The sequence below is a fragment of the Cryptomeria japonica genome, chromosome 7 (assembly GCF_030272615.1).
Source record: "Cryptomeria japonica chromosome 7, Sugi_1.0, whole genome shotgun sequence".
In the NCBI taxonomy this organism is placed as follows: domain Eukaryota; kingdom Viridiplantae; phylum Streptophyta; class Pinopsida; order Cupressales; family Cupressaceae; genus Cryptomeria; species Cryptomeria japonica.
In genome coordinates this window covers 762,211,386-762,236,602 of record NC_081411.1, presented here as the reverse complement: position 1 = coordinate 762,236,602, position 25,217 = coordinate 762,211,386, and the positions used below count along the sequence as shown (strand labels likewise).

General features: G+C 41.6%; 2 protein-coding genes across 4 annotated transcripts in view; both read right to left on the bottom strand.

The window, feature by feature from the left end:
- Positions 1-25,217, bottom strand: part of LOC131030061 (mediator of RNA polymerase II transcription subunit 33A) — a 206,596-nt gene that overhangs the window by 61,455 nt on the left and 119,924 nt on the right. The gene's annotated exons all lie outside the window — the stretch shown is intronic.
- LOC131030062 (uncharacterized) lies at positions 4,790-6,687 on the bottom strand. Of its 2 annotated transcripts, XM_057960745.2 has the most exons (4): positions 6,517-6,687; positions 6,024-6,424; positions 5,497-5,915; positions 4,790-5,395 (listed from the first exon to the last, which is right to left on the bottom strand). In XM_057960745.2, exons 2-3 carry the CDS (start codon positions 6,411-6,413, stop codon positions 5,643-5,645), a joined length of 663 nt encoding a protein of 220 aa, XP_057816728.2. In that variant the 5' UTR covers positions 6,414-6,424; positions 6,517-6,687; the 3' UTR covers positions 4,790-5,395; positions 5,497-5,642. The 2 variants fall into 2 exon arrangements, with proteins under 2 accessions (XP_057816728.2, XP_057816729.2); XM_057960746.2 differs by lacking the exon at positions 6,517-6,687 and having other exon boundaries at positions 6,024-6,435.

The following is a 25,217-nucleotide window of genomic DNA, read 5'->3' as shown; positions in this document are numbered from 1 at the left end:
ACAACTTTTATCTAATAAAAAGGATATGATCGCCATACGAAAGTATGTCCTTAGGCGGTCGTGAAGATCGCCTTCTTGGAACCCATCTTGGTTCCAAGCCCTCTAGGAAGTCGAAGGTGAATTCGACTCCTATCTTGAATGTAATTTCTTACATCCAAGCCCTCCAGGAAATCGAAGGTTAATTCGACTCCTGTCTTGAATGTAATTTCTTACATCCAAGCCCTCCAGGAAATAGAAGGTTAATTCGACTCCTGTCTTGAATGTAATTTCTTTCATCCAAGCCCTCGAGGAAATCGAAGGTTAATTCGATTCCTGTCTTGGGTGTAACCTCTTACACCCAAGCCATCCAAGGAAGACCCTATGTCAATTCCTTGCCTTGGATGATGCATCCCATCATCCAAGTCCTCAGAGGGGACCGGCTAGATCCGTCTCTTCTTGGATGAACTTAGTCAACCAAGCCATATATATGCATATAGATATTCAGTATATACTGCCCTCCAGGGATTATCATAATCCCTCCATTAGGCTAAGGGAATTTCTTCCCTATAACCCTCATCATATAATCACATTAATATTACATTTTATAATTCATTACTGTTTTCCATTCCATAATTTACGTCTTCATTTACATATTCTTTAATCTTTCTAATGATCCTAAATATACATACATATTCTACATAGATTCCTATTTTTATTGCTACATTCATATAAGTAATCATTAGAGATATATGTATTCATAAAAATGTATATGTGTGTGTGTGGCACACACATCCACACACACATATACCTTAAGACTTCTTAACCCCTCTTACTTGTACGCAGATTGTAGCCTGCGGTTGGAGTTCACACTGTAGATGTCGCCTGCAGATTGGGAGGCATACCATAAAGAACACAAATGTTACTTCTTGTAACTTGATAATAATTCTGATCTGATCTTATCAATGGTGATCTCACTAGATGCTTTTGATTCCTTCCTTTTATATCTCTCAATTTGAGGGAGAGGTCACACCTCTTCATCATGTATGCCCTTTGGCAAGAGACATACCCTTTCACCATTAGCACCCTTTGAAAGAGTGTAACTCTTCATTATTTCTACCATTTGAAAGGGACACAAGCTTTCATAATCAGATCTACACTTATTATTTAAATCAAATCTGTACTTCTCATCCACAAATTTATCCCCCCTCTCAAATGAGGTTTTCTTCTCCCTTTTATATATCATTGTTGAGGGAGTCACAACTTTTCCTTTCATGTCTTTTGACTTTTCATTAACTTAATTAATTTTTTATTAATCATATTTAATTATATCATTTTATATTTTAATTTTATTAGTATCATTTATTATTAAATTCTATTTCAAAGTGGGGATATTATTATCATTTATTATTAAATTCTATTTCAAAGTGGGGACATTACACCATCCTAAGTGATGCTTCCATTGCGCCTGATCAGAGTACAACTGGGGAGCAAGAGATGAACATCTATGTGATTGATGATGAAGTAAGAGTGCTTTTCCAGCCAGTTGAGGAAGTGGTGGAGAAGGTCTTCCGAACTCCAGACAGGGGGTAGATTGAAGCCCCTACAATCTTCTTGGATGGCATACCAGCTAACCCAAGAGAAGCAGACGATGAGTTTGATCGGAACACTGTAGAACAATCAACCATTCCTGATTGGCTGAGAGCAAGGATAAAGGCCAAGGTTCCCAAGGATGCCCACTCAACCGAGGAGGTTACCGCAGCATTCCTGGAGAAGGTGAATGAACCCGCTATAGCTAAACCGCCCAAACCAGCCAGGAAGTTTTCCCTGATTCAGAGGGACAAAGCCAGATTCAAGACAGTCCAGATAGCAGTGCCCAAAGAAGGGAAGACTAGGGACAATATCACTGCAGATGACTACAAGATTACCACCATAGAGATGGGTAAGCCTACCCAGAACCAGGAGATCCAATATTTTGATGACTCCTGCAATGTTCTAAACACAAGGTTGGCTCATGAAAAAGAAAAGAGGAAGAAAGTGGAAGAAGAGAACCAGCAGTGGAAGAAGTATGTTCTCCATCTTACCAGCCCGCTCAACCATGAAGTCTCGGCTACTCCACCACAGCCTCTTCAGCAGGGATCAATGAAGGACTATGATGATATGAAGGGATCATACACTCAAGAAAAGGAGTGGATTTCAAACGCTGTGATACGTGCTGACACCCTGGTAGAAAACTTAGTATCACCACACGAGGCAACTTCTTTGTTGATTGATCGTATCCAGGATCTAGCATCCAATTGGGAAGAAGTGGATGAAATTCATAATGAAATACTCCCTCACCTGAAGGTTATCCGAGGCATGTCAAAGAAGAGCTTAGTGGATGCAGGCATCATATAGACAAGAGACAGGTACGACTTCGACACGTGGTACTATGCTCTGGTCACTCGAATTGAGGTTCTGAAGAAATCCGAGACCAAGTGTTTTGAGACAAAGGCAAGGGTTAGAGAGATCCTGGGCAAGGTATTTCGTATGGCGTCAAAGATAAGGAAGAAGGAAAGCCTAAGGGAGAAGCATTTACAAGCAGAGAACCTGAGAGCCAGGATTCAGGCAAGCTTCTTTCAAGATTCAGGGATGATTAACAAAGGCGATCTTTCGAAAATTGCAAACTTCCTCACCATCGATGACAACTTCCTCACCCAAGCAGTGGAGTGGGAAGGCATCCTTGCCACATGCGCCGATGATGTGGATCTCATCGACTTCCAAATTGGCGGTTTGCCAAGTGTCACCATGGAGGAGGTCAAGCTCATGATGTCCAGATACGTTGAATCTCTGAAAGAGGAAAGTGGCCACTCACCTCAGTAAAATTAGCAGTTGCGCCACTTGTCACTCTTTCATTTGCTTGAATTGATAGTATTTCGGGAAACCCTAATTAGGGTTTAGGACTTTCAATCTTGGCCCTTGATCGTTGTTTGATCTCGGCCATTCATTTATTTTTGAGAAACTATATAAGGTTGCCTCCTCTCATTTGAAAAGGGTGAGGTTTTTGATGTATTGTTACTTAAGGTCATTTCTAGATAATATATTGCATGTGCGCTGCTTTGTAATCTCTATTATTTGAATGGTTTGCATGGTTTCAATTGCCTCAACACTTAGTTTGAAATAATTTAGATTTGCTTTCATTGTTGTTAATTTGAATGAAGGATTTGATAAGTGTCAATTGATGGTGTATTTCCGCTCATACTTTTGGTAAATGGATGATTTCCATTCTACCGTGCAAAGTTAGTCTGAGCCCATCCCCTGTGTATCCCAACATCTCAATCATAAGCACAACCCATTGAAGATTGCACCGGCCTTGTGTAGTTGTCCCTAGTGTGGCGAAGCAAAGTTTGGTTTCTCGAAAGCACCCAGTTGATACCGTCTCCGAAATTCGTAAGATTAGATTAGCCTTCCTGAACCCTATCCCTTTTTCCATTTCTTTTGAAAGTCTAAGTCCCAAAAAATTCCCAAAAAAAAGAAGAGCCTAAAATTGCTAAATCCATCTAAGTCCAGCAGTTCAAGATACTTGTCAAACGTAAGTCCCCCTTGAAATTTCAGCATACACTACCCAAGAAGCTATTCCACTAAAGTCACTTGTTCACACGAATAGACCTTGGAATCAGTAGTGATTTTTCAGGAGAGGATAGAATACCTTCGGGTATCCTATCCTAATGTTTGATAGATGATAAAACAGACACCAACACTGTGTCAATGAGAGCAATGACACGATGTTCTCCTATTCACTCCCCGAACTCTAAAGGACTCATTTTTGTGAATGCTTGAGAGTTGAGCAACCATTCCTCTATCTTCTAGTTCATTTTCAGGTCCTTCAAGAGCCTCTTCATACTTGTTGTCCTCATTTTCAGTCTGTTGTTCGCAGATTTCAGAATCTGATCCATCAGCTGAATAGGACTACATTTGATGTAAATTGCCCTTCCCATGACATTTATGTCTTGGGGCCCAAGGTTCTCTGCAAGAGTAGCAAAGATTCTTCCTTCGAAGCTCTTGACGGAGCTCATCATCTATCTGAAAAGGAAACTTCTTGGTCTGATTTGAAAACTTCTTCTTCTCCTTCCGGAAAGGAAAAGGCTTGGACTGAAATTTACTCTTTAAAGCAGCCAACTCTATACTCCTAGACTTCTTGATGGCCTCCACCAAGGTAGGGGGATTGAATGCTTTGACCCATCCTTTCAAGGGCTCTTAAAGACCTTCTGTAAATAGAACAACTAGCCTCTTCTCTGAAATGCTACTAACCATAACTGAGAGATTTTGGAACTTAGTTATGTAATTGTCCAAGGAGCATTGCTGTTTGAGTTGAGCAAGCTCTCTAAACTCACCTTCGGATCATTAGAATCAAACCTTTCAATCAGCTGGTTGGTGAATTCAGCATAGGTGGTTATCAAGTTATGACCAAGGGTGACCAACCCATGGTACCACCCAAAGAAACAGGACTCAGACTCGGCTCGGACTTGGACTTGGGACTCAGAGCCAGACTCAGTTTAAGACTCGGTTGGACTCGGGAAAGTGAATACTCAAGAAATTTAGAGATTTTTAAAGATTTAAAACTTGTTTCAGGCACCCTTTATTGAATACACCTTAAAGACACAATAACATCATCAAATTCGGCTCATTTGATTACATACACAAGTATACATCAATCACATAAGCATAAACGCAAATTGTAGCTGAAGGAAATAACAAACATGGATATATAAATATTGTCAAATGTATACAATATTACAAAACTCATGGAATAAAAAATCCATGTCATCATATGATCATCATCAAATGATCCATACAAATACCAAAGGTAAATACAACTACAAGCCTATAGCTCAGAGGAGCGTACACCCTCTGGCCCCGGTCCCCTACAAAGGCGTCTAAGGTAGGTCCTGGATGATTCGGCAGCCATAGCCACTCCCCGTTACACCATGCCATGCTCACCAACATTAGGAACATCGGTGTCACTATCAGTATCTGCCTCTGAATCTCCTGTCTCTACTCGTGCTCTCCACTCCTTTGCCATGGCTACAGCCTCGGCCTCTATATCTACCTGGTCGATCCAATCAGTGTCATGATCGCTAAAGACAACCACAGGATCTGTCTCAATGGCCCACTCTGCATTAGGATCAACCTCATCTAGAATGATAGGAGAGATGTCAACTAATGCATTCTTTCTCATTCTCAGGCGAAGATTGTAGTGAACAAAGACGAGATCATTCATCTTCTCCACGGATAATCTATTGCGCCTCTTGAAGTGTATGTGCTCAAACATACTGTTAATTGCGCTCACAACCAGATGCGCTGCATTGTTGGGTCAAGATGCGAATGGCCAACTTTTGAAGATTTGGTGTCATTGGGCCAAAAAAGCTTCACCAACTATCTGAGTTTGAAATGAGAAAAATAAATAAAATTAGTCTCGCTCATAAACTCATTTAACAATATACAATAAAACTAAAATTAAGCCTTACAATTTATTTTTACCTGGCATCATAGTTGTCCTACTTTCTTTTGCGATAGGACGAGAGGTGGTCTCCCCTTGTGCATTTGAGAACAACTGTAGCTCTTGAATAAGCTTTGTCTGAGTAGAACCAGCAGGTGCCATCTTCTCCATGATTGAGTATAGCCCATTATAGCCCATTAAGGACCTCCACATCAGCCTTGAAAGTAGGGATAAAATGGAATGTCGGATTCAAATAATAGGTTGCTGCATGGATGGGCCTATGAAGCTGATGATGCCATCTCCTATCAATGATCTCCCAAATGGGACCATACTTGCTCTCATCTCCTTCATAGACCGATTTGATGCCCTCCTTCGCCCTATCCATGCCCTCATATATGTAGCCCACTGCGGTCTTTTCTCCATCTGCAACTTGCAACAGAACCACCAAGCGCTTAACAAACTGCAAAATTGAAAATATTGTGTAATTTAGAAAAATGAGCAAATAAGAGAATATGATGAATAAGTTATAAAACAAAAAGTTAAATTGTAGAATTTATAAAAAATTTACCTTCACTATCTCATCACAAGCGATCCAAAAGTTTCGCTCATCAAAAATGCAATCTGCCATATCTTTCCCTGCAGGGGTGGCAGCATAGGATGAGGAAGACCACTCCTCACCAACAATCATACGTCTCAAGGCCGACTTACAGCAAAGCATGGATTGCAATGTGATGAAGTTTGTGGCAAATCTTGTGATTCTTGGAAGAGCTAACTCCTTTTGCTCTGTGTATTGTCTCATAAGAGCCAACACCCATGAATGTTTATATACAAATTTGCACACATTTCTCGCCCTTTCTACACATCTCTTGACCCATGGGAGTTTTCCAATATCCTTCAACATGAGGTCAATGCAATGGGCGGCACATGGAGTCCAAACTATAGATGGGTGCCTCTCCATCAATAGTCTACCTGCAGCAACATAATTTGTTACATTGTAATTAATGAAGCTGCGAAATAGTAATTAATTTGCAAACAAAATTAGTTTCTAATCAAAAGTTTACCTGCAACAACATAATTTGTTGCGTTGTCGGTCACCACCTATACCACATTCTCCTCACCCACCTCATCAATCACCTCCTCTATCTGCTCACATAGGTAGGTGGCATTCTTGCAATGGGCGGAGGCATCAATGCACTTGATCAAAACGGTGCCCCCAGAAATAAAAATATAAAGCAAGGTCAATGATCATTCAATAAATCATTAAATGAAAAATAAAAAATTAATGACTAAATGAAACTAAAATTAATCAATCACCTGCGAAAGAAACAAGAAAATTAAGGAGAGTTCTATTTGTCCTATCCGTCCAACCATCAGTCATGATGGTGCAACCTTTAGTGCTCCATATCTGGCGTTGATCAGCTAATTCCTTCTTCACATCATTCACCAATCAGTCAAAATGGGTCCCCTCAAACCAAACTCAAAAGGGGCTTTGAACCCCGCCACGCATATGGTAAGGGCATCAACCATTTCTTGCCAATAAGGAGACCTGTCACAAATAAATTAAATGATATAAGTTAAGTATGTGTTGTGCGTTGCACACGCTCCCTGTCGCCGACAGGGTCCCCTTTCCTGTTTTGAGCTTTCGGTCGTTGTCCTGAGGTTCCGAGTAGAGTTTCTCGTGTCTCTTCGAGCGAGTTCGTGACCGATCCGTAAACTGATTGACGTTGAAGTAATGAACCGATAAGTCCTCCTGACTAGTCTAGCTCTCGGGCGTGAGCGCCAAGAGCTTTGTCCGAAGTTTTGAGAATCGCCTTAGATAGGCGTAAGGTGGTAGGAATTGGCGGATCCCGCCAAGCCAGAGCTGTGAGGCCAATTGCATAAGGTTTGTCACCCGACCTTTGTAAGGTTTGGGCAAGAGATGACTTTCGCCTGCTGATGAAAGATAGAATTGCTCGGCCAAGTGCCTTAGTATTCTGATGCCTCCTAAATCCAGATTTGTGGAACCTGGCAAAAGGCTAGTAGGAGGTTCGACGTTCCGTGCAAGTTTCCAAAATTGTCTGAGGGGCAGATTTCGGACCCTGGGGCGAAAATTTCAAAAGCGGATGCTCCCTGCTTGGTTCGAAAACAATGCAAAAGTTCTTTTAAAATGTTGCAAAGATGGCTCTAGGCCCCGAAAATCACTTTAAATTCCAAATTCGGACCCTGGGGCGAAACTGGAGCCTGTAAGAGGCACGTTTTGATCCGAAAGTCGCTTCAAACGTCTATTTTCGGACCCCGGGGCAATATGTTTAAAGCACGATTTTGCAAATGCTTGAAAGCTCGGAAATCGCGAAAGTCCTTTTTCTCGGACCCTTGGAAGCAAGTGAGGAAAACGCGATAAAAGATTAAAACGCCTCCAGCTCCGAAAACGCAAAATATTCAAAAGGGACGCACTTGGTCCGAAAAACGCGAAAGTGCCCCCCCCCAAATCCGAAAACCCTTAAAGCGACATCATTTTCGGACCCTTGGGATTAAAATGAAAACGTGAAATGTTTCAAAAGGGCCTCAAGGTCCGAAAAGAACTTAGAGCCTATTTTCGGACCCTAGCTCCGAAATGAGATAATGGAAAAATCGCAAAAGAAGCTTCGAGGTCCAAAAATCATCTGAAATCTTGAAGTCCTCATTTTCGGACCTGGGAGCGAAGATTAGAAAAGTGAAAGTGTTGCAACTTGCAAAAAGAAAGCGACCCAAGGTCCGAAGTTTTTATTTGCGAATAAGGGCGCCGTGACTCCAGAAGTCGCGAAAATCGCGAAGGATGGCATAGTTAAAAAGGTTGGCATAGCTTGCAGATTCATTCAAACACTCCAAAGTTTTACTGGCAAGCACTGCGAGTCCTCCGAAGTTTTTTTCCAAATCGCCAAAACCCTTCCTTTGGGTAGCGAAAGCATCTAAACATAAACGGCGAGTATAGCGTCGAGCTCCGAAGTTCGAAGGAGAGAAGAGCTGCGAATAACGTTTGAAGTCCGAAGTTTTTTTATAGGCGTCGAGCTCCAAAATTCACCAGAAATTGCCAAAATCGCGAAGGGCGTCGTGACTCCAGGGTTTTGCAAAGCTTGCAAATAGCGTTCGGGCTTCGAAGTTTGTTTAAAATTCACGAAATACACTTCACAACCCCCATAGCCTCAGCAGATTGAAAAATCGCGAACCCTCCAGCTCGCAAGAGACGTTCAAGCTCCGAAGTTTGAAGGGGCGAGAGCATGCGGATAAGGGCGCTCAGGTCTGAAGTTTTGAAAAGTTGCGAAGCGTGCTAAGTGCTCCGAAAATCTCCAGCTCGCCTAAAACCCCAAAGACCTCCGAAATTCGCCAACAGGTTGAAAATCTCCAAGTTTGCAAGAGACGTTCAAGCTCCGAAGTTCATGCAGGCTGGGTAAAACCAAGTTTAAATTTCGAAAACCTCCAAATTCGTCAAAGAATCCAAAGTTGGAGAGAAAATGTAGTTCAAAATTTGAAAAAACTCTCCAAGGTCCGAAAATAAGAAGGTAAAACGTTGCATCAACCCCTCCCGATCATTTAAATTCAAATTGCCAATTACCCAGGGTAAAACCATTTAAAAATGATAAATTCTCTTTCGTCCAACAAACCGCGAAAATTTAAATCAAAGGGATAACCGTTGGAATTCAAACTTTGCAGGATCGTCCGTTCATTTCACGCGACGAGGTCGGATAATCTCTCGCCATCCGCTCCCATCAGGTAAGTACGCTTTATCGCATATGATCATTTGAAAAATGCTTAAATCGAATAGACAAATGCGTGAAATTTGATCACAATGCTTGAATTCTTGAAATCTGCATCTCTTTTTCATAAAACGTTGTTCAAAGCACTCGAAATTTAGAATTCACTCCCAAGGTTTAGCCAGAAATTGCATCTCTTTTCAAACTTAAGAAAATTTCCATGCTTTGCCTCTGTTGAAAGTTAATCCAAAATCCAAAAGTGATAAGTATAAATGCGTAGTCACAAATCTTCAAGAATATGCTGTGGGTAAAGTTGATCAAGCTGTTAGCTAAAATAATATTGCTCCATGTCCAGACTAAACTTTAAATTAATCCCGGCCTGCTGGAGCACTTCTTTTGTTATCTAACCCGCATTACCTTTCTTGTATCACCTTGTAATCCGCGTTCGGCTGTGCAGGATAGATGCCTAAATCGGCGGTGGAATCATCAAAAACGCCCGCTGCAGCCGAAACCTCGCGAGCATCCAAATCAGACATCCCGCGTAAGGTTGAAAAGATGAAGTACCAGTATCAAAGGGGAGGATTGAGGGAGTCGAAGGTTCAGAGCGTCTGGGACAACATACCTTGGCCATATTGATATTCAGGACTTCAAGAATCGGGTCTTCTCACCCAACGCATATGGCAGGCCTAGGCAGATGGTGGAAAGTGGCATCGCCCAAGCGGCAGGTTTTCCTCCAGCAATCCTGAACTATGAATTAGTAGTAGAGGCTGCTCGGCATTACGAACCAAAGTCCAGATTAGTGCTTCTGGAGAATATGACTATCGCCGACTTCTCCCCTGAGGCTATCGGTGATGCATTTGATATCCCCTTTCCAAATAATCCCACAGCTACAACCATAGACGAAGCACAAGGGGCATATGATATGAATCCGGCCTGATGCAAGGCACTGATTAACGAAGAATGGTTCAAGGAGAAAAGGCCTTCGAGCACCAGGATTGTGAAAAAGACCCCCAGAAGTGATTTTCATAATGAACATGGGAATATGGTCACCTTACTCAGCCGAGTCATGGGACTTCCTAAGTCCAGCTACTTTGAAGAGTGGATGTTCTATTTTACAGAGCAGGTCTTCGCCGGAAAGTCTAAGTTTGACTGGGCCCAGATCATAAGCGATAACATCCACACTCAGCTGATTGAGCTCGAAACGAAGAAGTACTTCACCATGACCTCCTATTTGGTCTATATGTTCGCAAAGAACCAGCCACTGCCAGGATTGATAATGAAAGGTGAGATCGGGAATGGGCCCGGTCAAGTGAAAGTCTATGATTGCTACCCGCAGCTGCACTACCAGGATATAGCTCAAAGGGAAAAGAACAGCCCGGCTTACGCGGTTGGTCAGTATGAACGCGTCAATGACGCCTTCACGATGCGCTTGGTTAGGCTAATGCAAGGAGGGTTACACATCAGGCTCTCGGAGCAAGCTACTACTTTAGTGCAGAGGTGTGGAGCCTGGTTCATTCAGTTCCCAAGGTTTTCCTACATCCGGATAGCTGGCTTCGATGGTGCCCCCCTTCGACTTCCACGGTATCCAACCGACAAAGTAATCCTTATGGAGGTGGCAAGGCAATCACGCCCCGCCGGCATCTTACTTCGAGAAAGCAAGCAGGCTGGATTCGCATTTCCTATGATCATAGGCAGCCATGATGTCCAATTGAGGACCCCTACCCTAGCAGAGGAGTCCCTTGCAGAGTTGGCCTCTTATGGCCTACAGGACCATTTCCCAAGAAAATACTTCGATCATGATAATCTGGCAAAAAGGGCCTATGGTCGAAGATACAGAGCAAAGGAGTCAGTTGAAGACTATTGGAAAAATTGCTCTGATGACTACGAAGTCAGGCGACGGGAATATTCTAGGTTGAGTGTGCAGCAAATGCAACTCTTTGAATACCGTCGGGTCCCAGATCAGCTCACGGACTCAAGAAATTGCCTCCAGGTCCGAGAATTCGAAGCGGTAAGACACCTCTTGCCAGGCGTTGATTGGTCTCAGGACCCAATCACAGATTTCGAAGCAGTTATGGTAGCCCCAGCAAGATACATAGATCAGTGGTTACATCATCAGATCGAGAGGCTAGTCCATGAGGGGGTCCAGTTCACTTACCATTTGATGGGCAATCTTGATTCTCAGTCTTCCGAAGACGAAGGGACATCAACTGAGAAACCAGAGAAAAGAAAGAAAGCTAAGGCTTGCAGAGGAACTCGGACGTCCAAAAGAACAAGAAGGGAGAAGATTCCTATAAAGAGGCCAAAGGTCACTTCATCTTCAAGAGATCCCAGTTCGTCCGACGATGCCATAGAATTGGATTGCGTACCTGCTCCGCCTTCCCAAAGAGACATCGATGCATTTGAGGCCAATGATCCTCCTGCACCTGATGTACTGGACACTGAGCCAAATGCCCTCGAGTTGACCAAACTAGGTAACCAAATAGAAGAAGGAGAAATCCCATCCACCCAAGGGGTCGAAGTGCATGAACCTACCCAGTAGAGCCGTCACGAGTTGCTACTCCTTAATACAACCAAGGACGACTCCACCGTCGAGGGAGAACAAAGGATAGACGAAACTCATGAGCCCGAGAGAACTGAAAAGCAACCTTCACAAGAGGATGTCAGACAGTTGTTCAGCGAAATAGGGGAGAACTCAGCTACAAGCAAAGAGCTTCCTCCCTCTTTCACTCCTCCGATGGCGGGGCAGCTACGAATTTGTGGTCAGCCGGTTGAGAACGTAGGAGAACAGAATGCTAACTTGACCCTATCATCGACCCAGACAGTGCCTCAAGAGTGGCTGATCGCCAGAGCTCAACGAGGGCCGCCACCAAAGCACCCATCGATCTAGAGGATATCTTCTCACGAATGGATCAAGTAAAAGCTAAAGGGAAGAAGAAACCAAGGGCATATTCTAGAGTAACCAGGGATGAGCAAAGGAACCGCACTCTTCATATCGCCACCCCGCCCGTAGACAAGCCAGTAGATCAAATAACACTGGCAGATTATAGCATCACGACTGTCCCCATCGGACGAGCTACAAAAGAGCAGGAAAAGGAAGAATTTAAGGATTCAGTGCAGAACATACTCAGACAGCTCTAGGAGATCACAGCGGAAAAGGATATGTATCGGGCCCGTGTTGAACAAGCCGAGGGATACATCGATCAGCTCCTACGGCCATTGCACAATCCCTCCGAATCCCATATTCCCCCAACGGCATTGGCACAAAGGACCATGACTAAATTTGAAGGAATTCGGGATACCGCAAAGGCTGTCAAGGAATGGATGCAGGACATCAAGAAAAAGGGAGAACAAATCCTTAAGGAGGTGAAAGAAATGGCCCTCCATCGAGAGCTCACTCTAGTCAAGCTGTTGGAGGTAAAGAGGGAATCCCTTCACATGCACGAAGTGGTAGCCTCTACCCTCCCCCTCATGAGAGCTCTTTTCTGGACACATGCGCAAATTCCCACATTGTCTGACATCCTAGATCCCCATGGCATCAGTCTTCTCAAAGAATGGTACTGGACCATCACCATGAAGAACGACGCCCAGGAAATTATTGACAAAGAAAGTGACGCATGTGAGGTAATTCTGGGGAACATGCAAGAACTAGGTAAGACCATCCTCCGATCAATGGTTTCAGGATGGATAAATGACCTATCCGACAGTGTAATCCGGCCAGACTGGGAAGAAAGGTTGGGAGCAGATAAGGTTTCCTATTCCGTTGGGGACTTGAGTTTTGCTAGTCAGTTCCATTCAGACATATTATGCTTCGAGCGTAATCGCTCCAGCTGGAAGGACGGTTTAAAGCACGTGGACCAGTAACTCGAGGGCATGCAGTACAAAATTCGCCACCCTCCCATGCCTCCGTTCAGTCTACTATTCCAGTTATGTATCAAATTCCAGGAATATGTTCGCAAGGAACGAGCAGCAGGTCGTGATTTATGGCAGGAATACCTGCATGGCGAGGACCAGTTTCTAAAGAAAGAGTGTGAAACCGAAATAGAAAAAATAGTTTCTCAAAAATGCTTTTTCACCTCAAAATCTTAAAATGCACTTTTTGTCCCAAAAAGGTGACGGTTGACTTTTGGTCAACAAATTGTAAAACTTTTGTGCCCCCTTTTTTGATTTGTTCCAAATTGTTGTAATTATCCCTTTTTGGGTAGTTATTGCCCATTTTGGGGTAGTTGTTGATATTTGCCTCCCATTTATGGGTATGGGCAGCACTGCTTTATGGATGAATCTAGGCCACTTATTTAGATTTAATCTAGGCCATTCATCCTTTTTGAAGCCTATTTAAGGGACTGGTTTTCCCTCTTTTTGCAAGAAGTTCTTGGATTGTTGCGAAAGCTCTAAAGGAATTTGCAGGAATTAATACAATGAATTAAGACTATTTTCAAGTTTCCTTGTGAGTGCATGGTCTCCTTCTTCACTTAATTTTGAAAGCTTTTAGTTATGTCTATTCATTTTGCATAGCAGTTTTTCAATCAAGCATCTGATAGAATCTTCACAGTCCATACCATTAGAGAATAGCTGATTGCTTTTCTTTCCGCATGGTTAATCTGGACCATTTCATGCTCAGTTCGATTATCAAATATATACTATGAATGTAGAAATTCTAATATCGTACTTGGTACTATGAAAATCTGGTTTCTCCTTTGAAGATTGCACTAAGTTTATGCAAGCATTGTGTCTAAATGGCTGATGATGTCTAATCTAGTTTCCTAGAGGTGTCTGTTTGCTTGACTGAATTTACTGTCTTAGTTAGAATTTACAGTTTATGTCTCTCTCTCTCCCTCTCTATCCTTCCTTTCTTTTCTCCCCCCTTTTTATTATTCGAAAAAAATCTGCAACCCTACTAAAACAGCATCAAATTAACCACTATCATCCGATGGAAAAATCATAAGTCCCCTTGTGTTTCCAGCACAAACACATCAAGCCACTGAGAGATCCCGCAGTCAAGACCTGACAAAAGAAACCTTGAGGTTATCCCCTTTGATCAAAGAGTAGAAAATAGCATTAGGGATTCCCTTATTTCAAGAGAGGGTAGGATACTCAGTGAGTTTATTCTATTCTATGTTGGCCGTATGGAGTTTGCAGCGATGCGATTTCGTCCACGTCAACAGTATGTACGAGAAAAAATAAAACGAAGAATCAAAGTATAAAAATTAAAACAATCAAACATAAAACATTCACCTGGTTGTAAAGAATGGAACACTGTCGTAGACCCAAAACCTGCCAACTGCAATTTTAGCAACATCATGGACCTCCTTGTTCCAACCCATGCTCTCAAGTGACTGTTGGGACCCAGGAGTAGTGCGAGGCACAAAGAAGGTATCCAACCTAGATTTACGAATTCTAGGTCCAATGCTAACACTCCCACTACCACTGGCAGTGCTAGGAACATGAGTAGTGGCACCTGCAGAAGAAGAAGCACTACCACCAGCAGTAGCATGGTGAGTGGGACGATATGGAGGCATAGAAGAAGGCCCTCCAACACAACCTAAAGCTGTCCCACTTCCAATGGCTGCGAGATCATCCTTTTGCTTCTTTTTGTTTTCAATTGCTTCAACCATTACATAGCACTCGCGTATGGCCTCAGTCGTTGCTTCAATGCATGGGTCGGCATCATGGCCACGCACACAAGCAATATGGCATTTCAATCCATAAATGCCTCCATGGAATATTGTTTTGCAAAACATACATTTTGTCTACCCCTTTCTTTGCCCAGGAAAATCTTCATGAAATTTCCAAGCGGGGTCCTTTCTAATTGAGGGTCTAGAAGAAGACATTGTATGATAGTTTTGTGAAACTTGAGGCAAATAAGAAAGTGAAGGTTGCTGCAATAAATTATAAGAGTCATAACTATAAGACATTACAAATACAAAAAAAATCAATACATTCATTCTTTGTTGTGAATTAATTCTCATTGTACATTTTTTTTTAAAAACTAAGGTAGGATTTGTAAAAAAAAAAATTTTAAAATGTAGGGTTTGATCAAAATTTCAAACCCTACTTTTTTTTTTAAATATTTACAAACCCTACATACAACCCTACATGGTAGCATACAAAATATTTTGGAAAAAAATGTAACACTTTCAAAAGAAATGAATAGAAAATGAAATTTTTGCATACAAGAAACAAAAAAATCTCAAAAAAAACAATCTTACCTCTTACAACAAGCTTGAAATGAGCTGCAAACTCTTCCTATCCAACTCTTGATGCACCAAATCCAAACACAATGCAGCCCCAATGTGATAAATGGAAGAAATCTTGAGCTTCCTCCTTGCTGGTTTTTCTTCAATGCACCCTTGTTTTTCTTCACAACTCACTTTTTTCCTCCTATTTTGCCAAATGAATGAAATGAAGTTTACTTTTAGGGGCCAAGGATAAATAACAAAAAAAAAACAAGTTAAAAAAACCTTTTAAAATTTATTTTTTTGTCTTTTTTTAAGCCCAACCGGCGGCCGAATTCCAAGCATGAGACTCGCCGAGTTTGGCGATTTTATGCCAAACTCGCCAACTCGGCGAGTTTGGCGAGTTTACCTCCTGGACTCGTCCGAGTCGGAGTCCGAGTCCGAGTCCAAGTTCGAGCTCAATAGACTCGGGGGGGCATGACTCGGACCCGGACTCGCCGAGTTTGGGCAAGTCCGAACGATTCCCGTTTCTCTGGTACCACCATTCGTGAGCAACACCATCCAAGTGCAAGGTAGCGAACTTGATGGCTTCTTCTTCGGGCATAGGCCTCAAGGACAAATAATTGTCCAACTTCCGCACCCACGCTCTAGCTGTACTCTTACTACTTCCATCAAAATGTGCTAGAGTAACCTTCCCAAGAGCTTGCTGATAGTCTCTTGGAGTGGAGTATCAATTATCATATCTTCCTTCCCTCCTCTTCTTTTGATTCATGAACTGGTCAAGAGACAAGACATTTCGGATCTCTTGGGGAAGTGATGCATACTCCATGAAACTAGCCCGGATCTCATCAACCACAAGGACTTCTACTTCAGGAGGCGGTGCTTCCCTTGGAAGAAAAACTGGTTGCAAAGGTCTTGACATCGATCCAACAGGCATTCCACCATTGTTGCTACTATGGTTGCTGCCATTCCCATTACCACCAAAATTGTTAGAAGTGTTGGCATTATTTCCATTGGTATTTTGATTCCGGTCTTGACTATGACCTCCTCCAGTATTCTATTTAAAAGTGGCCAACAACTGGGACATCATGTCCATCGTAGTATCAAACTTTTTTTCAACTCTCTCCACAACCACATTTGCATCATTCTGACCAAATATTCTCTCTCCCATTGAATCCACTAAATCAACTTCCTGGTCTCTGTTTCTTAAAACTTCTGAAAAAGTTTCCTCTACTGGGACTGACGGTATCTGAAATTGCGGCCTTCTTTGTTCCCGGTTGTAGTATCTAATATCTTTGTCACTCATGGAACCCTTTTGTCACACAGGCTTGTAGGAAGAGTGGCTCTAATACCACTGTAATATCCCCAACAATTTTTTTTTATTTTTAACAAGATTACAATCACACCAACACCTGTTAGGGATTAGAATGAGAAAACTAAACCAGCTGAAAAGAACCCTACACCTTTTGATCGCCGAGAGCCCAAGCTAGGAGGGTGAGAGGATACGGTGGCAGGGGATCGTTAGATGCAAACTTCTGAAAATGCTTATTACAATAATGGGTGGCAAGCCAACGCCTTCCACTTCCTAGCGGGTAAGACAAGGAAACTTGGCAGTAAACCAACCAAGTAAACAAAACACAATCAACTGCAATATTTCAGCGGGAGGACTGAACACTTACAAAAAAGCTCAACTCAACCACTTATGCAGCAGGAAGACCATTACAAACAAAATATCACTCTACTGCTTGTGCAGCGGGAGGACCATTACAAACAAAATATCCCTCGACCGCTTATTCAACGGGAGGTCAGAATTACAAAGATTAAATCTAGGTGGCAAGCCAGCCTCTTCCACTTTTCAGCAGGGATTCGCTTTACAATCCAAAAATGGTTGTTAGTACTACTATCTAGCCTTACAAATAAGAGATGCGGTGCATAGGAAAGAGAGATTATGTTGCCCAATGCTCCTGAATATCTCCAAACTTATCACAATTAACAAACTCAAACCCACCCACAAAGAAATAACACACCACTAATCACTAAACTAAAATTACAATCTGCTGTCTGCATAACAAGCAGAAAACAGCCAATAGCAAAATCACTATTATGCTCATAACTCACCCAAAACAACTCGGAATGACACAAAAAAGGAAGCAAATAAAAGCTATGACAAACGCGATGCAACCAGAGTCTCAAACCTGCACCACGAACACCACCAACAACTGGCACGCAACCCAAGGCAGCCCGGGAATGGTATGGCCAGCATTAGAAAATCGATTTGCAACCAAAAATCAGAAAGCACACCAAAAGTGATGCCAACGTAGGAGAAGGATCACCCTCCAAACACGCTTCCAACAAACTAATACCCAAAATGATCGATTGCACAGGCAGGGAGATACGATCAAATCTTCACTTCAGCCACACCAAAAACCAGCAACACTGAAACCCACACCACACATTGAAAACCACCCCACTCTGGAAATTTGAAAATGCACACTGAAAACTTCACCAACAATCCAACACTCAACTAGGTACTATGTCTCAAGTACGAAACTGGTTAAACTAGGGAGCCACAACTCCGAAACTCGGGTTCACTCACCATTCCAGCAACATAACAATATGATTTCTTTAAGATAACCAAATGAGAAACCCATCCCTTGTATTTATAGATTTCTCCATCTGAAATTCAAAAGCAAATGGCGCCCAAATTCATTTGAAATCCACTTTATTTCATTTCATGTTCCTCACCAAGTATGGCGTCCACTTTCCCATCTTCCTAGTCGTACTTTTCCCAAGGAAAATTGCCATGTTATAACACTGACATTACAAGGCATAAAACTTATTCATTTTTGACACCATAACTTAGGGAAATAAACTTGTGACTTACGATAAATAATATAATGTTCTCCTTCCTAAGTAATTCCTCCAAAATTATCAATAAAAATATTAAATATTAACTTTAGAATAAAGTAATGATATTTAATTAAACAATTATAAATCGCCCACTGATTGCTGCTAAATCAACCATATGAACTGGAGTGCAGAAGTTACTAATTCTAGACTGCATTGAAACTCTGCTCAAGACTGCCACAAATAATTCTACCTAAACTGATACTTACTAAAAATAGTAAGTCATGAAAACATCTCCGAAAGACATGCTTGTCGAACCCTGTGAGAGAGCTCGGAAAACCCAGAAAGACCTCAAAATCCAATCAGCTGCCACCAACTTACTAAAAATAGTAAGTTCGGAAATCACTCTGGAACAGGATGCATGGTAGACCAGCGTGAAGCTCTCAAAAAACCCAGAAGGAATCCTCAATTCTTTCTGCCAAACTCCAACCAGAACATCCCTGAAAATTGCGAAGAATCCTCCTAGAAAATAGGAAACCCTAATTTCTCATTCCAATCAGCCTACGGGTTTTTCAGAATAGGCCAATGGACCACTAATTACTCCTTACTAAGAAGGGGACATTACCAGAGAAACGAAAATCGCCATGAATCACCTAAACTCGGCGAGTCTGAGTCCGAGTCATGCTCGCCGAGTCCCTGGGACTCGGACTCGGACTCGTCCGAGTTTGGTGAGCAAAATCGCCAGACTCGCCGAGTTGGCGAGTTTGGCTCAAACTCGCCAAACTCGGCGAGTCTTGAGCCCCAAACTTGGCTACTGGCTGGGTTAGTAAAATGACCAAAAAAACATTTTAAAAAGTTTTTTTTAAATGAATGGTATCGTCTTTGTTCACTACAACCTCTGCCTAAGAATGAGAAAAATTAGGGTTACAACATGGCAGCCAATAGAAAAATAACACCTGACGGCTTTATTAAATAATAAGTTTTTTTGGCCTCGCGGAGCGCTGCCCCTCGACCCCGCCCTGTCGTGCAAGGGGTGCTTCCCCTTGACCCTGCAAGGGGCGATGCCCCTTGACCCCACCTTGGGGGCGCTGCCCACAAACCCCCGTTGAAAAATATTGGGGGAAACTGCGTCGATTGAAGTAGGGAAAATTTAACCTCTAAGTCTAACAATGATTGGATCGACCGGGTAGATATAGAGGCTGAGACTGTAGCCATGGCAAAGGAGGAGCGGAGCGCACGAGCACAGACAGGAGATTCAGAGGCAGATAGTGACACGGATGTTCCTGATGTTGGTGAGCATGGCATGGTGTCACGGGGAGCGGCTATGGTTGTCGAATCATCCAGGACCTACCTTAGACGCCTTCGCAGGGGGCCGGGGCCGAAGGGTGCAGGCTCCTCTGAGCCATAGGCTTGTAGTTGTATTTACCTTTGGCATTTGTATGAAACATTTGATGATGATCATATGATGACATGGATTTTTTATTCCATGAGTTTTGTAATATTGTATACATTTGACAATATTTATATATCTATGTTTGTTATTTCCTTCAGCTACAATTTGTGTTTATGCTTATGTGATTGATGTATACTTGTGTATGTAATCAAATGAGCCGAGTTTGATGATGTTATTGTGTCTTCAAGGTGTATTCAATAAAGGGTGCCTGAAACAAGTTTTAAATTTTTAAAAATCTCTAAATTTCTTGAGTTTTTCACTTTCTCGAGTCCAGCCGAGTCTGGAGCCGAGTCTGACGCCGAGTCCCGAGTCCGAGTCCGAGTCGGCCTTGCCGAGTCCGAGCCGAGTCTGAGTCCCGTTTCTTTGGACATTACACACATACTCATTTCCAGATTTTACGCTAATATGTGCACTCACAATCAACCCCTCTTCATCACATTTAATGATCTATATATATTGCTCTCCTTGCAATCAATGAGGAACTACTAACTCTCTTAACTTCCTCATCAGGCAGGAAGTTTTAACTGTCTGAAGTGTAGTTACAACCAGTGGCATTGGTAGCTATAACCAATTCCCTCTTTATACATTTTGAACTTCTTTACTTTGCTGAGGAATACACTACTTAAACATCGATAATAATATGAGAAAAATATCACGGCTTAACTGCAGAGAGTTAAGAGTTATATTAGTTGCAACTAACACTTGAATCAATTTGTATAAAATGCCATTCTTATTATAAGAAATACAACTTGACAACAAGAGACACAATGGCAATGATATACTAAAAATAATCATTGATCTGAAGCAATGCACAGATCGAACTTCTGAAACAATCAATCAAATTTGAATATCAATGTATAGAATGTTATGCAGATCAAACCAGTGGTATGATAACTCGTAAAATATTTGTATGTCTTCTTCAACATAAATACACTTATGCATTTGTTTTACACATCAGTATTAATAAATCTGGTCCATATTAACATTTTGTTACTGTTCTTCATCAGGAACAGTTTCATGCATGAAACAATAAAACGATGATCATGTGTCAGAAGAGATTCATAAGCTCTACAATTTATGTTATCTGAAGCATATAACTGGAATGATGTACTTGACATCAATGACAAACACTCTAACATCTCTCACCATCATCACATCCATCATGAAGTAATTGGAATTGTTGAGTATCAAGAGATATTGCTCAAACACATACAATTTGTGATGATCTACAAGATGATCAAGCTGAGGTGGCACCTAGTCATATTCAACCTAATCACATCATTCCAAGTCAAAGCATCCAAATTCAATGTACGAGGAGGACAATTGTACATGTTAAGGCACAAAGTCCCATGTACCTAACCTCATGTTTCATTGGTTGACATTGAAAGATGGACATGTGTCCTAAATGTTGTAATAATCTCATTGGTAGAAATGGAGTTTGTTGTAAAAACCCTAATCAGGGTTTCATTGTGTAAATCTTGGCCATCAATTTGAGAAATCAATCTGAACCTTTAAAATGTAATGAGACCCCTATATAAGGCTCAATGCTCTCATTTGTAAAGGTTAATAGAGAATAGTTAGTAATGAGATAGTAGAAGCAGTTAGAAGTAGAGTAGAGTAGGAGGATAAAACTTGAAATTGTTGCCAAGTTATGTTGAAATCAATTAAATACTTTCATTGAAGTTATGGTGGATGTATGTGTTGTGTTTTTATATGTTGCATAGTTCCTTGTTACTTCTCATTTTTAAATAAAGTTCGTTGATTATGATAAAGAAGTGTGATGATATTTGATGAATCCTTCAGTTCATACCATTTACACCTTGTTGATTGCAAGTTGTAGTGCATGGTTAATCTGAACCTAATTATTATTGTGGTTAAGTTTGATTGTGAATACTTCATTTGGATTGCACCAGTATTAGGTGTTTGAATGGATTGTTTACGATATGAAGATATTTCACTACCTTAGGAGATCGCACTCTTTCTATGGCATTGTGAGCTATCTCTAGTTAAGTAAAAAGTAGTTTCATGAAGGATTTGTCTATCCAAGCATCATTCATTATGGTCATTGTCCTTAGGAATTAGGAGTTAACATAGATTCTCTAAACCCTTTCCCCTTTGGTCCTTTTTTCCATTTGAGTTTGAATTAGTTTAAGAGAAGCATCATATGATTGATACATCCGATGTTCAAGTTCTAGCTACAGTTCATGAAAACGTAAGTCCCCTTGGATTACCAACAATCACATCTATACACTGATTCTATCCACGTATAAAGTCAAGACCTAACTATAGGAACCTTGGAGTCAACTCATTTGATCACGAAGTTTAGCATTGAGGAGATTTTGTTCAAGAGAGAATAGAGTACTCGGTACTTTACTCTGTGTTGGTGTCATGTTGTGACCTTTTTCACACATCGCCCCATTCCAAATGGGGACCCTCTCTTTTCCTGCTTTCTCAGGTTTTGTTAGTGTCCTATGACCTTTTGCTGCAGTTTCACCAAGCCTTGTCCAGTTCAAAGCATTTCAGGCCCTGACGATTGAAAGTTAGTTTTTGCAAGTTATGTGATTCTGAAGTATGAACACCACCAGAGTGCTTAGAGAGACCAAAGGACAAAGATCGCAATTGATTTGGACGAATTTGGACAACTTTCTATTTTTAGAAAGTTTGCTTTTTTGCTTTTTCCTATTTTTTAGGAAGTTTCGTTTTTGGCTTTTTTAGCCCGATCCCCGGTATGGCTATTTTTTAGAAAGTTTTTCCTATTTTTTAGGGATGTCTGCTTTTTGCTTTTTCCGGGATGCAAACCTAGGGTTTACACTTGTACTACTGACCAACTTTGACCGAAACTCGAAAATTCCAAGTTTTGACCTAAAAAAGCTGAATCCCTAGATTTTAGGCTTTTTGCTTTTTTGGGATGCAAACCTAGGGTTTACACTTGCACCACTGACCAGCTTCGACCGGAACTCGAAAATTCCAAGTTTTGACCTAAAAAAGCTAAATCCCTAGATTTTAGGCTTTTTGCTTTTTCGGGATGCAAACCTAGGGTTTACACTTGTACCACTGCCCTGCTTCGACCGCGATCCAAAATTTTCAAGTTTTGACCCAAAAGCTAAGTTCCTATATTTTAGGGGGTCATGGCACCTTCAAAGGATAATCAGTTCGAAAAATCATCCTGATCCTCAAATGTCCTGAAATTTGGCTAAGTCAGGAATGTCATCCTGATCATGAAATTTGACTGAGTCTGGAAAATTGGAGAATCCTCCAAAAAACTAGATCTTGCATTATTAGTCCTAGAGGCCCGAAACCACTCTCAAACATCCTGACAATATATATGAAATATAACCACTTATACTTAAATGTTATATTTCATATATAGTCCGCCCTCTTGAGAGACCTTCAAAGTCCGCCATGGGTTGGGAGGTCATGTGGGAGCACTCTTCAAAGTCCGTCCAAGCATGTGGAGAGCGCCTCAAAGTCCGCCCAAGGTGGAGAGCGCCTCAAAGTTCGCCCAAGCATGTGGGAGCACTCTTCAAAGTCCGCCCAAGCATGCCAAGTGATGGAGAAGCCTTATCCAAAGTCCGCCCAAGAAGAGAGGTCATGTGGGAGCTAACTTCAAAGTCCGCCATGCCTTAGGAGAGTCATGAGGAGGGACCTTCAAAGTCCGCCCCATGCCTTAGTTAAATTTACACCTTGATGGAGGCCATGAAGGAACACTCACCAAAGTCCGCCCAAGAAGAGAGGTCATGTGGGAGCTAACTTCAAAGTCCGCCCCATGCCTTAGTCAAATTTACACCTTGATGGAGGCCATGAAGGAGCAATGTCTAAAGTCCGCCCCATGCCTTAGCCAAAATTTCGCCATGAAGGAGCAAAGGCTAAAATCCGCCCAAGGTCTTCAAGGCCATGTAGGAGAGACCTCCAAAGTCAGCCAAGGGTAAAGAGGCCATGAAGGAGCAATGTCTAAAGTCCGCCCCATGCCTTAGCCAAAATTTCGCCATGAAGGAGCAAAGGTCTAGAAGTCCGCCCATGTTGGAGATGTCTTAGAAGTCCGCCTAGGGGGTGAAGTCCAAAGGCCGCCCTATGTTGGAGACCCATCAAAACTCTGCCCTACCCTAGCAAAATGATGCAAAGGTCTAGAAGTCCGCCCATGTTGGAGATGTCTTAGAAGTCCGCCTAGGGGGTGTGTTCCAAAGTCCGCCCTATGCCTTAGCTAAAAATTCGCCTTGATTGAGCTTTGCTCAAAGTCCGCCCTCCATGTTGAAGGGACCCTTCAAAACTCTGCCCAAGGAAGTAGATGCTAAGTATGATGTTGAAGAGCCTTCTCAAACCCCGCCATGCCTTGGAGAGGTAAGGAAAGTCCGCCCAAGTTTGAGGAAGATGAAGGTAAGCCTCCAAAAGTCCGCCTACACATAAAAGTCAAACAGAATCAACGAAAATACAAAGTGATGTCATGAAAATCCTTCAAGATTTCGAACTTAAATCCAAAATAGAAAGTTTTCAAAAGAAGAATATTGGAAGATTGATAAGGATTTCGAACTTAAATCCAAAATGGAAAGTTTTTTTTAAAGAGAATATTGGAAGATTAATAAATATTTCGAACTTATAGCCAAATTGGAAACTTTTGGAAGATATTTTCTTTGAATTTGGAAACATGACAACACTTTCCAAAAGAATGAAGTTAAAATTGGAAACATGATTTGGAAGATTTTAAGGGTTTCTGATTGAGGATTTAACTTTATTTACAAATACTTCGTTGTAAACTTCATTTCTACACCAAGAAGTTCGAAAATATTAAGGAGAGCATAGTAAAATACTTTCAGTTTGGAGTTCATCTGGAGAAAGTTTTGGATATTGCTGGAAGATGGATAAACTTTTTTGACAAAAGTTTCACAGATTTTTGGAGAAAGACAACCAGTATAAAGACAAATTATTGAATCTCTCCTGAATTTTTTGAGTATTTTTGAAGGTGAAATTAAATTCATGATGCAGATTTATGCATTTTCTGAGTTTTTCTAGAGTTTGAGAAATGATTTTTAGTAAATTTGTTCGAACTTCTAAGGGAGGAAAATCATTTTTTTGGCTAAGTATAAGAAATTTTCGGATTTATAACACTTGGTGTTGGATTGTGATCACACTTATCTTGAAGGTTGGAGAATTTACATGTGAAAATCCCATTCTCATGGCTAAGTATGAAAATGAAGTGAAATTTTCCAAACACTTAGCCGTTCGCAGCCTTGATTTTCTTTAATCCAAGATAGATTTCTAACTTATTTTCCTTTGGTTTTACAGGTTGCAGGAGGAAATAGAAGCGGGATCATCATAGAGATCGCAGTTGGAGTTCACAGGCAAGGTTCATCCGGGCGTGAAGATAGCCAAAATTTGGCTAAGTATGGGAAATGTTGAAGGCATGTCAGGGTATCGAGAAGAAGGACATGATCACAGCGAATGCCTGAACAGCTTGATCCCATCATTTCATATTTGCAAGGGGTTACCTGGAGCTTTTTAACCCTCCTCCCACGCAACATAAATTGGCAACTGAAGGCAGGATCATCACAGAAAACACAAATGGAGTTTCGAGCCAATTTCAG